This window comes from Labrus bergylta, chromosome 5 (assembly GCF_963930695.1).
Source record: "Labrus bergylta chromosome 5, fLabBer1.1, whole genome shotgun sequence".
NCBI lineage: Eukaryota > Metazoa > Chordata > Actinopteri > Labriformes > Labridae > Labrus > Labrus bergylta.
In genome coordinates, this window is record NC_089199.1 from 16,261,303 (window position 1) to 16,276,052 (window position 14,750).

Sequence of the window (14,750 nt, forward strand, 5' to 3'; positions counted from 1 at the left end):
TCAGATCAATAATAATATGTATACTTTAAAAAAAAACAAGTCAGAAAAAACACTTTATTTGCACATTGCCTTGTAAAAGATAAAGACAGGAAATGAGAAAACTTTCTTTCTGACTCTTTAAATATGTTTTAATTTAAAGTCTAAATAACTAATGTTATCATCCGGGATAATTAGCTGATCCAAAACATTTCAGGTCCAGCACAATTACTTGAGGAAAACAAGATAGAAAAAATAAATCGGATGAACTGTGTGAGAAGAATGCATACACTTTCACATTGTTAAGAGTCCATTAGTTTCTCCAGAAACATCCCACTGGAAATAAGGAGGGGAGAACGTTTTAAATATTTTTACAATTCAACCAAACTCGTTTAAAGGGGTTTTGAAGACAATGTTTAAACACGAACCATCATATTATGGTGGCTTCAAACACATGACAGCATCATGAGCACAGCGTCATATTTGTAGTTTGAGCTTTGGATACACCATCTGTTTGAGTGAAAACACATTACAAGCACACACAAAACAATCTGTGAACTCTGATCTCCATATTTCAACATACGTCAGACAGTGAAAGTGCCTTTTCGAACCAGCTTGCGTCGCAAAAATGTGTTTTTGAATTTGTCAAAGTGTACCAAATGTCTCATCCATTTTGGATTTCTCCAGAAAAAAACACCGTCTATTGGAGGATTTGTTGAGCTTTATTTATAAGTGGTAAATTGTTGATTATCTTTATATAAAAAATTAAAAAAAAACATTTCCGGCCTATTTAATGTTTTTTTTTTAAATGAAGCTTTTATGCTGATAATGTGGGATAAAGTTTTCACATCAAACTGATCTTAATTACTACAGACTTCAATTTTGAGACTTGAGTCTTACAATAAATGCTGGAGAGCAGAGGTGTCTTAACCAAAGGACAGTAACATTGCTTGTTTTAAGCCCGTCCAACCAGAGAACTGTCATTAAAATGCTTTTACACCTGTGAGGCAATCACTACCTCAGACATCTTGAGGTTGCTTTAATGGTGGCTTTCTCTTTGACCCCTCTGACGGACAGCTGCAACTGTTCAAGCAACAGTTGTTGTCTGAACATCGTCTCCTGGTGCAGCCAGATCCTGCACATGATATTAAGTGTTCTCAGTTGTTGCAGCTCAGTAACTTGGGTGAACTAGATATTTTATAATCAACATGTGGGATCTTTTAACCGATTGTTTTGTCAATAAATCTTTTGCATTATGCAAAAAGCTTACACTTATATATTTGATGAAACGGATTTCATATCTCAGTACCTTTTACTGGACATACACAAACACTTGGAAGATTAAACATGATGTTTTTGACAGTGTTGTAACATAATATCTGAACAATTAACTGAATGGTTTTTTTTTTCATCATGAGTTCACTGACAAAGCAACTGCTCAAAACGGATCAGAAAAAAATGATTTACTATCAAATGGAAGAGGTCAAAAAAATGAAAATGTGTTTTTCTTCCCAAAAACATAGGTAACATAGGTCTGCTGGTGAACTCCAACAGATATGGAACACATAAGCATGAAAACAGTGTGGACATTTTTCATTTGTACAATTTAAGTTTCATTTCTGGCTGTGAGAGCAAAGTCAAAAATAAAAGTGTTGTAACCCTGAGGGGTGAGGGTTATAAATTCCTCAAGTTAGAGTGTGAAATAATCAAAAGCACAATCATGATTCAGTAGTCTGATGGATTCAAGATCTACCCATCACACTGACCAAAGTCTGACGTAACAGTCATTAAGAAAAGCCTCAAACCAGCATAACAGAAGACATTAGAAAACAAATAAAATGCCACAGCACCTGGAATGCCTTTGGTGATTCTTCAAATGTTCAAATCATACTATTACAGTCCAGAGGTACGTTGTCAATCTGTAAAATGTTTTTTGTATTATCAGCAGGTGAAGAGGCAGTGGTCTACACTGTCTTCACAGACTTTATTCTGCCTCAGTTGACATTAAAGTCCTTGCAGTGTTCTGCAGTTAGCACAGATGCTCACATTCTTTTTCACTAAAAAGTCACATGTTGATGCCCGCTCCAGTATAAGTGGGTCCTTATTGGATGATGGATCTTTGGGGGGCAGTCCTCGGCACACAACGTACTGCTCGAGGCGCAAAAGCAGATTGACCACTTCAGTCAGCGAGGATAAGTGTGTTGGGTAGCAGTCGTAGAGCGGGTGGGTGGGGAGCAGTGGCTGCTTTTGGACAGTTACCTGATAACAGAAGTCTGGGTCGATCAGCACCATGGTGTCTGTCATGCTCGATTGTTTAGAACACTGGATGAGCTGAAGCTGCGGGCCCTCCACCATTATGGCGGACCATAGGATGGGCAGTACAGAGGTGCGCAGAGAGTGTAAGAGTTTCATTAGCTGGTTTTCCATGTCTGCACCACTCCCAGCCGTATTATCAGCCAGGCTGCAGATCTGTGTGATCTGCAAAGACGTACAGGATGGAAATAATTACACAAAAGAGTTTGCCTCATCAATCAAGACGACTAATATGAAACATCTTAACATGAAATTCACCATGGGAAAGTCTTCTTCTTCTTCCTCTTCTTCTTCTTCTTCTTCTTCATCATCATCATCGTCGTGGTCACCATGTTTCTGACCATGTCTGCCTGCAGGGCGTTCCTCTCTGTCCCATCTGTTTACTGGGACCTGAATTGATAAAAGTAAGGTCAAGAACTATTAATTAGACGTGCCTACAGGCTGCAGTCCTCTAAGCAGGCGGCCCGGGTTCAAATCAAACCTGTGGCTCTTTCCCGCTTGTCATTTCCCACTCTCTCTTTCTCCAATGTCTGACTCAATCCACTGTCCTATATCTAAAATAAAGGCAAAAAAGCCACAAAATAAACCTTGAAAAACAATTTCTCGATTATCACAATTATTTTGATTGAATTTCACAACTTTATAAACCTATGAACTAGGGGTGCAACCGAGTACTCGTTCATTAAATAATAATCGGTTACAAAAACAATGTAATCGATAATCGTTTTGAAGTCCACATTTTTGTAAATGTTTCTTGTTGCATTGTGGGTTCTAGGATCAGCCTAATTCAAAACAGAAAAAAAGGAGCACGAGCGCAAAAAGAAAACAGATGACAAACAAAGCGCTGATAAAGGCTCTGTACTGAAACGTGTCCGTTGTTGATCCATACGCTGCTACCCCAACAAAATTATCCCTTTAATTAACCCCCCTATGAATTCACAATGAACAAAAAGTCCCAAACAAACAAAATATGCAATATGATCTATGAAAGTTCAGTTCAAATTGTCTTTGTAGTCCACAGAAAAAGAAGGACTTTCACTTCGCGATTACCGCTTTACCCCGCTAAACCTTCTTCTCTCGTCTAAAGACGTTTGATCATCCAGGACAGAGCAGTATAACTAGATGTGTTCCTATATTTTGGAATTTTAGATGATTATTCTTTTAATAACTACAAAATGGAACAATCTTATAGGGAGAAATAGCTCATAGCGGACGGACGAGCGAGATTGAGCGAGTGTGTCATCACACACAGAGGAGAAAGATGAAACAGACACACTTAAATCGTTCACCTGTTCTATTGTAACTTCATTTACCAGAGTAAAGTGTGCTCTACACTGCAGACTGTAGTCTTTGTTAACAGAATGTTGCTGTCAAAACAGCTTCAACGTGCGATGAGTGCGCATTGATGTCTGCTCGTCCGCTCGCCACACTCACTGCTCTTAATTATAATAAAGTGTTAAAACGGTCATAACACGTCTGTGTGAATTTTTATTTGAGGTTTGCTGTCTGTTGATGTAAGAAATGTCATATTTGAATGTTAATACAAAGGCATCTTAGGCGCAGGCACACTGGTCATCTGTACCGTGCTGTACCCAAGCACGATTGCGCCCTCGCTGCGCCATTCCCACGCTGGCCGGCCCGGCCCGGCCCGGCCCGCGGTCACTCTACACAGGACTATTTGTGCCTAAGCACAATTACCTCTTGTACATAACGTCGAAATACAACACATGCACGCATTATGTTATTATGAAGCGTGCTCAGTTTACAAACAGGCGGACGAGAGAGAGAGAGAAAAAGAGACGCGCAGTCGAGTCCGCGTCCGCACATCAGACAAAAACACAGAACATGACAGCTACTTTACAGCTTATTTTAAGCCATTTTAATCAGACACAGCAATAAATAAATAAATAAAAAATAGATGTGCGGCCGAGTCCGCGCGCGAGTACGTGCGTGAGTCCGTGCGGACGCCCGCACATCGGAGAGCAACAGAGAACATGACAGCTACTTCGTGGCTTATATTGTGTCATGTTAATCAGATACAGACATGAAACTCTGGATTTCTCCATAATGAAGGCTGTCAGCGTTGTTTACCTGCGTGCATGAAGTGTACCGTGCCGAAGCACACCTCTCCAAAGTGTGCCAAAGCCAAGGAAGTGTACCGTGCCTGAGCACGATACAGAGCGGTCACACTGGTCAAACGAACTGGACTTTAGGGTTGAAGCGTGCTTTGGCACGGTACGGATGGCCAGTATGACCGTGCCCTTACTAACAATTATTAAAATCCCGAAGATTCAAATTAATCAATAGATACAGTCGGCATCGCGTCATAGTTGGGGGCGGGCCTCCCGTGAGGGAAAAGAATCAGAGAAAAAAAAAGAACTACAAAACGATTACACGAGTACTCGCTTTAACAATGGGAAGAGTAATCGATTAGAAAAAAATTTGCATTTCTGCACCCCTACTATGAACAGTCTTTATAAATTTAATACATTATTTATTGCTGCTAAACAGAAAGGAAGTTATCAAATAATAAATAAAAAGTCTTTCTCTTCCTTTGAATTGGAAGCATTGTGGAAAATATCTAGTTGGCTTTTTCACTTAAACTGTTGCTGCCTTTTGAAGCATAAAACATAATCCTACACAGTGGTTCTCAAACTATGGTGGTACGCAAATAAATCTCCACAATATAAAAAAAAAACCTCTTCAGCATAAAACGACACTTTTTATTTTTGTCATACTCTTATCTTATCTGTCTTGTATCTATTGAGTTGTATTTATATGAAATGTGTTTCCCCTCTAAATTAATCTAGTTTCTGCAACAAACAACTTTAATCTGCTCAATTTTTGCTCGCGTGCGCACAGACGTAAACAACAACAGGAGTACGCCTCACGTTTTTATATTTCAGTACTGAAACAACAGCAAGCAGCTGTAGGCCTACATTAACAGATATTCTGTTATTTATTGGAGTTCAGCACACAATCGGTGGCAAGCAGCTGTACATAACGGAGCCAGAAGAAGCTTCAGTTTTTGATGCATGTACGGACAGTCGCTCACTCTCTCTCTCTCTCTCTGTCTTGCTCTGAAGCTGATGTGATTCTGCTCTCTTTTGCTGTCTTAACACTCTGCAGGAGTCGAGAGGGATTTTTTTTTAAAAAGGCAGTTTTGCTTTGTTGAACGCAGTGACTTATACATATAAGATAGATAATACAGCGACTCTGTTTGCACGGAGCCTGCACTCTCTCGCGCGCTCGCTCTCTCTCTCTCCCCCACAGCAATTTTATGAATAAATGAAAAATTTCATTAGAACAGGTCGGAAATATACTTGGGCCCAGGTATCGTCTATCAGTGGGAAACACTGGAGATTAAATATTCTCAAACAGGTTGTTGGTATAAAGTCGTCATTTTTATTGTGCTGCACTTTTTTTTGATTTGGGTAAATGTCAGTGTTGTGTGGAGTTAGAAAAGTGCCCTAGCCCTTATTAGAGCCAAATATTTTCGGAGGTGGTACGCAGTCTAAAAAGTTTGAGAACCACTGATCTAACCGATAATAAAACATAATGAAAATTTTTTAAAAAGTCTGATTTAAAACAAAAAATCAGAGGTACTGATTGCTAAACCATGAACTCATAAATTCAATTGTCATATCATGTTGGAACTCAACCTAGACATATCACACTGAGCCACAGACCACAGGACAGCGCTGCAGTAGATGTTTAGGTGAAGGGACAGTGCCTTTGAATGAAGGTGCAAAGAGGACGCCATGATGGCGAATGATACGATGGGTTTAGTGCGGTTTAGCAAGAGCCAGAAAAAAGTAACGTTCCTCTAAGTACCCCTCCCACCCTTAAGCAAGACCCTTAAACAAGTAGATTCACCAGAACCAATCACTGAATGTCAACACACTTTTCGGCCAGAAGGACAAAATTATAATTTAGCAAAAAAAAAAGAGAATCAAAATTGTAACTTACCAGTCCAGAGTTGTTGTGGTTGCTGATGTGAGGGATTCTGTCAGGCAGTCCATTCCGCTGTCCAACCTCTAAATAGTTCAACTGCTGATTTAAAACAAAGTGAAGATGCAGTTAAGGTTCATCCATGAAAAGCATTAGTGACATATGCATGTTGATTGCTGATCTATTTTCAAACCTGCATAGATGAATGGTTGTTTCTCAAATTCTGTTCGTATGAGTGTTTGCTACTGGCAGGCTCAGAGCTCCAGCTCATCTACAACAGTGAAACATCAATCGATCTTTATTTGTATGGGGCCAATTCATAAAAAAATTTATGTTGTGACACTTAACAAAAAGCAGGTAAAAGACCTCAAACATAACCAGAGTAAGATCAACAGAAGGATTGGTGTGTTGATGTGTCGTGTGCAGGGATATGAAAAGAACGTCTACTAGCACAAAGTTTAGGCCCTCAAAGCTGCTGGAACTTACTGATTGGAAGCTGTCATCATCGTCATCAGATAAATCATAACCGAGTTGTGGTCCTTTGCCTTTCTTGAAACTTGACTTTCGACTGTATGTGTAGTGAGGTCTAGGCCTGCCAGGCAGCATCGTGCCATCAGCCCCAAAGTCACCCTGCCCCATCTGGAAAGGCAGCAAGTGTCTCTGTACAGAAATATTTAAAGACACACCATAACATCTTTAGGAGAAGAAGAACTTCCTATACCAATCCCACGAGGGGAAATGACTTTACTGTAAGAAAAAAAACAAATTCATTTCAAATTGGTGTTGTGTCTCACCATTGCCTGCCTCTGACACTGACGCAGTCTACACTTCTGCCTCTTCTTGTTGCTGCCTCCAAACTTAGGTTTGTCTATGCAGAAATCACACGTGCCGCAGTCTTTCCTGCAGAGACAGGCTTTACATTCTCCACAGGACCGCCGCTTTCGCTTCTTATGCCACTGAAAACAAGAATTGTTGCAGAATTCTTTACAAGTGTAATTGATTATATAAAATGTCTGTTGACTTTGTAAGAAGAGGCATTTTCTATAAACAAAATACTTGTTTAATTGAATCTCAAAACCCTATACAAAACAAATCCTTCACTGTGCAACAGCGACAGTACCTAAAAAACAGTTCAAAGCAAGTTTGAAAAACTTCCTGCCCCTGTCAACAAATACTACATCTCATGCCAACCCTGCCCTGTTCATGTGTTAGCAGAAGGACCGACCAATTTTTTCTTTTTCCGAGCCGATACCGAAATTGGGGGAGACAAAAAATCCGATAACCGATATATTGGCCAATATTTTTCTTAGATCAATGAAATCTGTAGAGAGAGATATTCATTTACACATCTCTCAAATACACTTTTGGAAAAGACAAGAGAAGATGGTCACTCCACTGGAAAGTAACTGGGCATGTACATGCATCATTTTGACACTCTGGAGAGTGATGATGCTTGTTGTAATCCATATAGCACACTCTGCTGGTGAAAGAGAACTGCCGGTGTAATACAATGAAACTCAAATGAAATGCCATTTGACTGGTGAATAAATCTCGTAATGTCGATAGTCACTGGATATTCTAATATCGGACGATATTATCGGCTGACTGATTAGTCGGTCAGTTTCTATTTAGCAGTATTTTTATCAAATCTCCTTCTGCTTCCTTTAAACTGTTCTAATATTAATAAATTGTGTTATTATCAAGTCTTGTCTTATAAAATTTCAACTTGCTATTGATCAGGCAACAGCTGGGTATTTCCCATCATGCCCAGTGTTTGCAGTGGGCGGAGAGAAGCTGTGGTTCCAGAGTCTGATTACTGCAGCAGACGAGATCTTGTGATTTCATTGTTGCTCATTTTGCAAGATGCGAGTGATTGTCCGGATCCAGTCGGGTACAAATTGATCCAGTATGCTATTGTGCATGGTTCCTAGTGGATCATTCTGCTCAGGCCTAACTTATCTTCAACATCCCTCAAGGCACACTGAAGATGGAAACAATGTGTACGATGTTGCCATCATGTGAGGTTTTAACTGGTGCTCTTAAAATCACAGTAGCACAGAACTTGCTCATTAAGTTGCATTTCTTAGCTTCTTTAATTGAGATTCGTGAAGTCTAAGGTCACTCAGATGGGAGTCAAGTTCAGTATGAGTAACTGCACCTCTAAAAGTCATCATGAATCTTTTATCCCTGATAAAAACCAGAGGCCTGCTTCCAGTGTGCCAGTGCAGTAAATGATCTGAAACTGAGTAATCAGCCAACATCTGACAGAACTACAAAGACACTGAGCATGCAGACAAAGAGCAGAGTACAGACATGGCTTTACAGACTTGGTGAGAGAAGTTTTGCTTTTTTGTTTGCTTAACTTCTTTTATGAAGGAGAAATCAGACATCTCTCCCTCGCAACTATCCATGTAGAAAGTTACTGTTACAAACTAAGTTGTGCTTGATTCATTGTCTCATTGGATAATATTGTCTCCCCGTCTACAGGATGAGGAAAGAAAAGAAAAAAACTCACATCATCATCGTCATCTGTTGACATGTCATCATCATCATCGACGTCCACATTGACCGAGAAGTTCTCTGTGTCGCTGCTTTTCAGACTCGGGTGCTGTGTGATCAAAACATTTTCAGTGAGTATGGGGGAAAAAAGGGTCGCAATAATATTGAGGATTATGAATGAAGATATGATTTGATCTTAAATCACTAACCTGAGAGTCTGTAACTTCACTCTGTGAAACAAAATAAAAACAAAATATGTTACAAAATATGTCCCAACTTCCACACTTTGGGACAATTAAGTCCATCAACACTTGGCACAGTGTAAATAAGAATCAGAATGTAAACTAGTAAAAGTTAAAAACACTAGGGAATATGGTTGTAACAATACTTTAAACTCTGATACTAGTAAATATCAAACTGTTTCATAACCATGGCAACAAAAAATAGAAGCCCTAAGCCCCCAATATTGGGTTATTTTTTATTTCTTGGTTTAAATTCTAATAACCCACACACTTGACAAAGGTTCAGAGGGACCGAAACGTTGTGATTTTTCTTATAAATTAGTGAATCTTAGCAAGAGTAGTGTGCGGGATTTTTTCTTTTCAGGTTTAAACAACCATAAGAAAAATGCAGTCCAACTCCTGAACCCTGCCTGAATTAGACTGTGCTGTCTCTCTCTCTTGCACCAGCTTTGAATACATATTACTGAAGATCTGTGGTTCTGTCAAAGACGTGGTTCTTTTCAATATTCATTAATTTAATGATCTCTAGTATCAAAATGTACAAGTAATACAAAATAACCTGTGGCCTATAGAATAGCCATTTGATTTAAATGTGTGCTTTAATTAACACAATGTACCATCAATATTGACTTTACAACCAAGTGTTTCTATTTTTTAACTAAAATATCATGTTTATTGAAACGCAGTGATGGGAATTTTAGATGTTCTTCCTGAAATCTAAAGAAAAGCTCATGAGGACAGCACTTTGAGACCTTTGACCCCCCCCCCCCCAGTGAACACAGGCACATTACCTGGAAACTCATGCTGTCATCAAATGTTTCAGGAAAGTCATCATAAGACCTCTGCGACAGCAAGCTCCCACTGACATTTCCACCTCCACCTCCACCTCCACCTCCACCTCCAGGCCCCTGATGGATTGTGCAGAAAATGTAAATAACATCGAAAAAAAAACAAAAAACAAGAAGCATCAAAATAACTTCTGTGTACCTAACAGCTTACCTTGCGAAAAGGACATATACATTTACGTTTCCGGCACAAACGTCTCCGAGACTCGGGGCTCTGCAGCCCATGCTTGCAGTTGGCACACTGCCCACAGTTGACTGTGTTGTGGCATCCGACACACTGTCCACAAGGAATCCACTACAGGTGACAGAAGGAAGACAAGAAAAAAGACTGTGTTCATATATTTATCCCTGCCTGTCATAAACATATGAAGGCAAAACTTACAGGACTTTTTTTTCTGGGTGTTGTTAATATCATTTCTCATCTTTTCTACATGCTAGAGGCACAAAAACAAACACCTGGAGAAATGTTATGAATAGCTGCAGGTGGTTCATAATGTGTCACCTTCTCATAGAAAAAACTTAAACGTAAGGTGGAATTAAGGAATCGAGGGTTTAAATACGGTGTGGCTGAAAGGTTCACAGAGGGAACGCATATTAAGAGAGGTGACATTGTTTTACCTTTCGGAAACGGATCATTGGATGCTCTATGGTTTTCGATGCTGCAGAAAAAAAGGGTAGAAAACTGTAAGAAAGTCATCAATTCGACCTCATGTCATCTCTTTACATGATTTTTCCACGTTATTCTTCTTAGCATGGTGATATTGCCCCCTTATCAATGGACATACCCCAACAGGTGGGACAGAAGGGCCTCTTCCTTTGTTTGTCATACCATGTGCCTGTGAAGGAAATACCACATCTGGCACAGACCCTGCAGGAGAGGATAATTATGCTCAGTCCATCTGTATTTAGCAACAATTCACTACAAACAAACTCTTTGGATTACATGGAGATAACTCAAGGTCCTTACAGATTTTATGGGGTCATATGACTGAAATTAACTCAAGTAAAGGACTCACAGTGTGTTTTCTTCAGACCCAATTTCCCCATTTATGGATGGGAGTTTCAGTGGTTTGGATGATGACGAGGGGGGAGGGAGTTTAATTTTAACTTCAACTGGATCTCTGTAAGCGACTTTGGCTGTAGTTAGTGATACACTCTGTGAAGAGACGCTCGTCTGGTTGGGTGTGACGTGGAGATTTTTGGGCACTAGACTGGGGGTGAGCCTGTGGTAGGAGTCCGGGGTGTCAGCCCCCTCCCTTTTGTCAACCAAGCTGGATTCTGAAGAGGAGCGCTCTCGGACCTTTCTCTAATGGATAAGACAGGGAGAAGAAAAATCAACCTTTAGGCATATCCTTCTCCATGTTTTAAGTTTAAAGTGGTAAAATGAGGTCACTACCTTGGCTCTTTGACGAACTCTTACAGGTGCTGCTTCACCATCATAAAACTTTCCTGACTTGTAGTCGAAGTTCGACAGGTCAAGCTGACCCACCAACACAGTAGTCAGTTCCACTCTGCTTCTTACTCGATCTCCCCGTGGACTTAAGAAAACAAAACACAAAAACATGATTTGCCATGAAGTTAAATAATTCCTAAAAGCTATTATATACTGAGCGTATTCATTATTTCTACTAATTTATAAGGGCTGTAACTTACAATCACTCATGAAACTAACTTTTGATAGTTAAGTCCATGAACTGTTACAGCCAAACAGCAGCAACAATGACTGGTTATGTAAATTCCATCACTGTGTCCAACTAGTTCAAAATTCAAAAGACTGACACTATTTAAAGAGAAAAGAGCAGCAAACATCACCATTAAAAGATTAGGAATATTATGCTTTAAACAACATCATTATTTATAAACCACAAACACCACTGTAAGAAACAATATGTTGGGTTGATGTTGTCAGCCCTAAAACAACAAAATGTGCAATTGCTAAAAAAAATAAAAAAAATTTAAAAAAAAAAACATTTTGCTAAGGTTTTGCCTCTTGAATTTAAAAAAGAAAACATAATGTTAAATATTTGAATACATTAACTACCCTTTACTTACCTTAAATAATATACATCCTTCTGTCCAATGCTACTACCAGAGCGTCGAACCACTTCTTTCCGCTTCCAGCCCTCTCCGAGCATCGGCCATTCAGACCATCCTTCATCAGGATGCGATCGCTTGCGGCGGGGTAAATGAATCCTGAAATAAAAGGGGGAAGAAAACCATTAAAAAAATCTTCCCACCAGTTGGGAGAAACTTACTGCACCTGAAGTTACATGTGAAAAAATGAATAGCTCCAAGTATACTGTGTTCTTATCCATAAATATTAAGTTGCTTTTAGAGACTCATTTGAGCTCATCTTTCAATAGTGCTGAGAACCAATTTGAAGTCAGTCAAGAACCCTGGGATTTCTCTGTGTATCACGCTGCACACTTTAAGAGAAATTCAGATATAATAGTGCTCTACATTCTTCATGCAAACCTACCTTTTCCTACACTGGACCCCCTTTATTTAAATAAGCAGCCACTTTCAGTAAAAGAAAAAATGAAGTCCACTTAGCACATATGAAACCCCCCTTCTGTCTGCAAAAGATATTGATGCAGCTCTGAAGCTTGCCCATGAAAATCCAAAGATAATGCTTCTCATTTTGAGAGTACACACCAGAGAGGTCATTGATGAAAACATCTTATGTGACATGTTGAAATAGCACTCTTCTAACACCACGGTTTGTAAAGCAAATCATTCAACTTACTTGTACATTTTTTTAACAGTCTTCTCTCCGCTCGCCATGACTTCACTTCTTTCACTTTCTCCTGCCAGGCTTTCCAGCTCGCCATCGCTATTGGCTTCATCATCGTCCTCAAGTGGTTCAAACCAGTCAACAGGAGGCTCACCAGCTGTAGATTTAGCGTCCTCCTTTGTCTCTCCTGAGATTTCCTCTGCTGTATCTGAGGTGGGCTTTTTCTTTGGCTCGGATAAGTCTAAACAAGCGGAGGACTCCGGGGCAGGTGCTGCCTCTGAAATGTTTTCTGCATTGCTCTTCTTTTCTGGGTTTCGTCCCGCATCTTTCAAGGACTCCGGGGCAGTAGCTGCCTCAGAAGTGTTTTCTGCATCGCTCTTCTCTGGGTTTTGTCCCGCATCTTCCAAGGACTCAGGGGCAAGCGCTGCCTCACAGGTGTTTTCTGCAATGCTCTTCTTCTCTGGGTTTTGTCCCGCATCCTTCAGTCCAGGCTCTCTGTCAGGGACAGGGCTCTCCAGTGGTTCCTCATTCATTGATGCTCTCTTTTTGACAACAATTGGTCCAAAGTTTAGTTTCCTGGTGACCAATTAACTACACACTACAGGTACTCCTGCATGTCAGTAAGATGTTTTACAAAGGGTCAATGGACGTAGACACATGAAGTTGGCCTGTATGGTTTCAGCTTTTCATGACAGAGCCTGGGGGGGGGGGGAAAGATAATATTGTTTAACAACAGAGGTTTTAAACGTAGTGGGTCCACTGCTGAGGGCTACTTGTGTTACAGTAACAAATCTTATCTTAAGACAACCAGCCACACAAACACACGTCTTATAAACACCGCTACCTGATGACAATGCGCCGACAGATACTCACAAAATGTCAGCACATAATCCAAAATGAATCACACCTCAAACTAACTGAGGGGGACGACGTGTCTCAACTTGTGTCTCAGCTATAATGTGCTTGTCGTAGCTGCGGCTCATCCGTGGTAAATTAGCTTAGAAACGCTCATCAGCAAACGCTAGCCGCAAACACAAGCGTTAGCATCACAAGCTAACACGGGCTGCTGTAAGTTCCGACACGCTGCTGTGACTACCTATATTTTTTTTTTCATCACATGCTGTTCAGTTATGCGACATAACAAGCAATGCGAATTCAGCAACGAGTGCGTTGTGTTGGTGAAGAGTGAAAGCTGAATGAAACAGCTGAAGTGAATCAGTTAGCCACGACTAGCTACACTAATGTGAATGTTAGCCACATTTAGCAACAGCAAGTTGAAAGCGGTGTATCGCAATCTGTTAAAACAATATATATATAGAGAGGAAAAAACACACCTGTAAGTTAATTTGTCATGAGATGCTTGGCACTCTTGTCACAACAATCCCCACTTCACTTTAAGAGGAAGAGCCCACGTAGCTAGTGAATTACCACGCATATAGCTAACACTGACAGAAAGCGGTGCAGAGCTGTGTGGCCCAGCCTGTGAACCCGCCTCCAGAGGGGGCTGAGGGTTTACATTCAACCACTCAAACACAGTCCCCCTGTTGTATTTCAGGTGATTTTCAAACAGTAGTCCACATATACTCACGTCATGCAATTATTCTGCCAAGGCTGGACGTTAAAATTAGATATTTGTACACAAGATACCTTGTCCAATCAGCATTTAGAGTTTGGGAGGCGAAGGCGGAAGGGAGTGATTTTAATCATCTCAGCCCACTTCCTACCTCTTTGATACTACGCTTCATGTTGTCATTAAGATGTGCTGCCTTCACGGGTTGGGAAGAAATCCACTCGAGGTAGATTACGCTGTGTTTGTCTTGACAGTGGAGGTATCAGTGTGTCACAGTACAGCACGAACATCTTAAAAAATAATGATAAATAATAGTCTATCAATGTAAATAGACATCCTGCCCCATAAATTGTGCAGAAAAAATAAGTCCTTTCGTTTGCCCTAGTTTGGGATGTAGCAATTTTTCTGATGATAAAACTGCCATCATAGACTCTTCAGCTGCTCCGTAATGCTGCAGTAAGGATTCTGACCATAGACAATAAATGTTAGGGTCTGACCAAAAATAAAAAAATAAACACATCTCTCCTATATGAGCTTCTTTTCTTCACTGGCTCCCCATAAAAGCTAGAATATAATTTAAAATCTTACTCCTCACCTACAAAGCTCTTAATGGTGAGTCG

At 40.2% G+C, this 14,750-nt stretch overlaps 1 protein-coding gene across 5 annotated transcripts; it reads right to left on the minus strand.

The window, feature by feature from the left end:
* Window positions 1-40: 40 nt before the first annotated feature.
* mbd1b (methyl-CpG binding domain protein 1b) lies at window positions 41-14,246 on the minus strand. Of its 5 annotated transcripts, none has more exons than XM_065954991.1 (17): window positions 14,149-14,246; window positions 12,573-13,258; window positions 11,879-12,019; window positions 11,223-11,364; window positions 10,843-11,132; window positions 10,612-10,694; window positions 10,445-10,485; window positions 9,981-10,121; window positions 9,773-9,889; window positions 8,949-8,969; window positions 8,756-8,848; window positions 7,035-7,196; window positions 6,727-6,900; window positions 6,434-6,511; window positions 6,259-6,342; window positions 2,548-2,679; window positions 41-2,454 (listed from the first exon to the last, which is right to left on the minus strand). In XM_065954991.1, the coding sequence occupies exons 2-17, from the start codon at window positions 13,091-13,093 to the stop codon at window positions 1,981-1,983; spliced, it is 2,694 nt and encodes an 897-aa protein (XP_065811063.1). In that variant the 5' UTR covers window positions 13,094-13,258; window positions 14,149-14,246; the 3' UTR covers window positions 41-1,980. The 5 variants fall into 5 exon arrangements, with proteins under 5 accessions (XP_065811063.1, XP_065811064.1, XP_065811062.1 ...); XM_065954992.1 differs by lacking the exon at window positions 14,149-14,246 and adding an exon at window positions 13,895-14,093 and having other exon boundaries at window positions 6,259-6,339; XM_065954990.1 differs by lacking the exon at window positions 14,149-14,246 and adding an exon at window positions 13,895-14,092.
* Between the last annotated feature and the right edge of the window lie 504 nt (window positions 14,247-14,750).

Bases quoted from the DNA above. Each gene is read 5' to 3' on its own strand.
- mbd1b (XM_065954991.1), bottom strand. From the start codon at position 13,093: ATGAATGAGGAACCACTGGAGAGCCCTGTCCCTGACAGAGAGCCTGGA. The intron at 2,680-6,258 runs GTAAGTTACAAT...TTATCAATTCAG, and splicing joins ACCACAACAACTCTGGACTG to GTCCCAGTAAACAGATGGGA. The intron at 2,455-2,547 runs GTGAATTTCATG...ACGTCTTTGCAG, and splicing joins AAGAAGAAGACTTTCCCATG to ATCACACAGATCTGCAGCCT.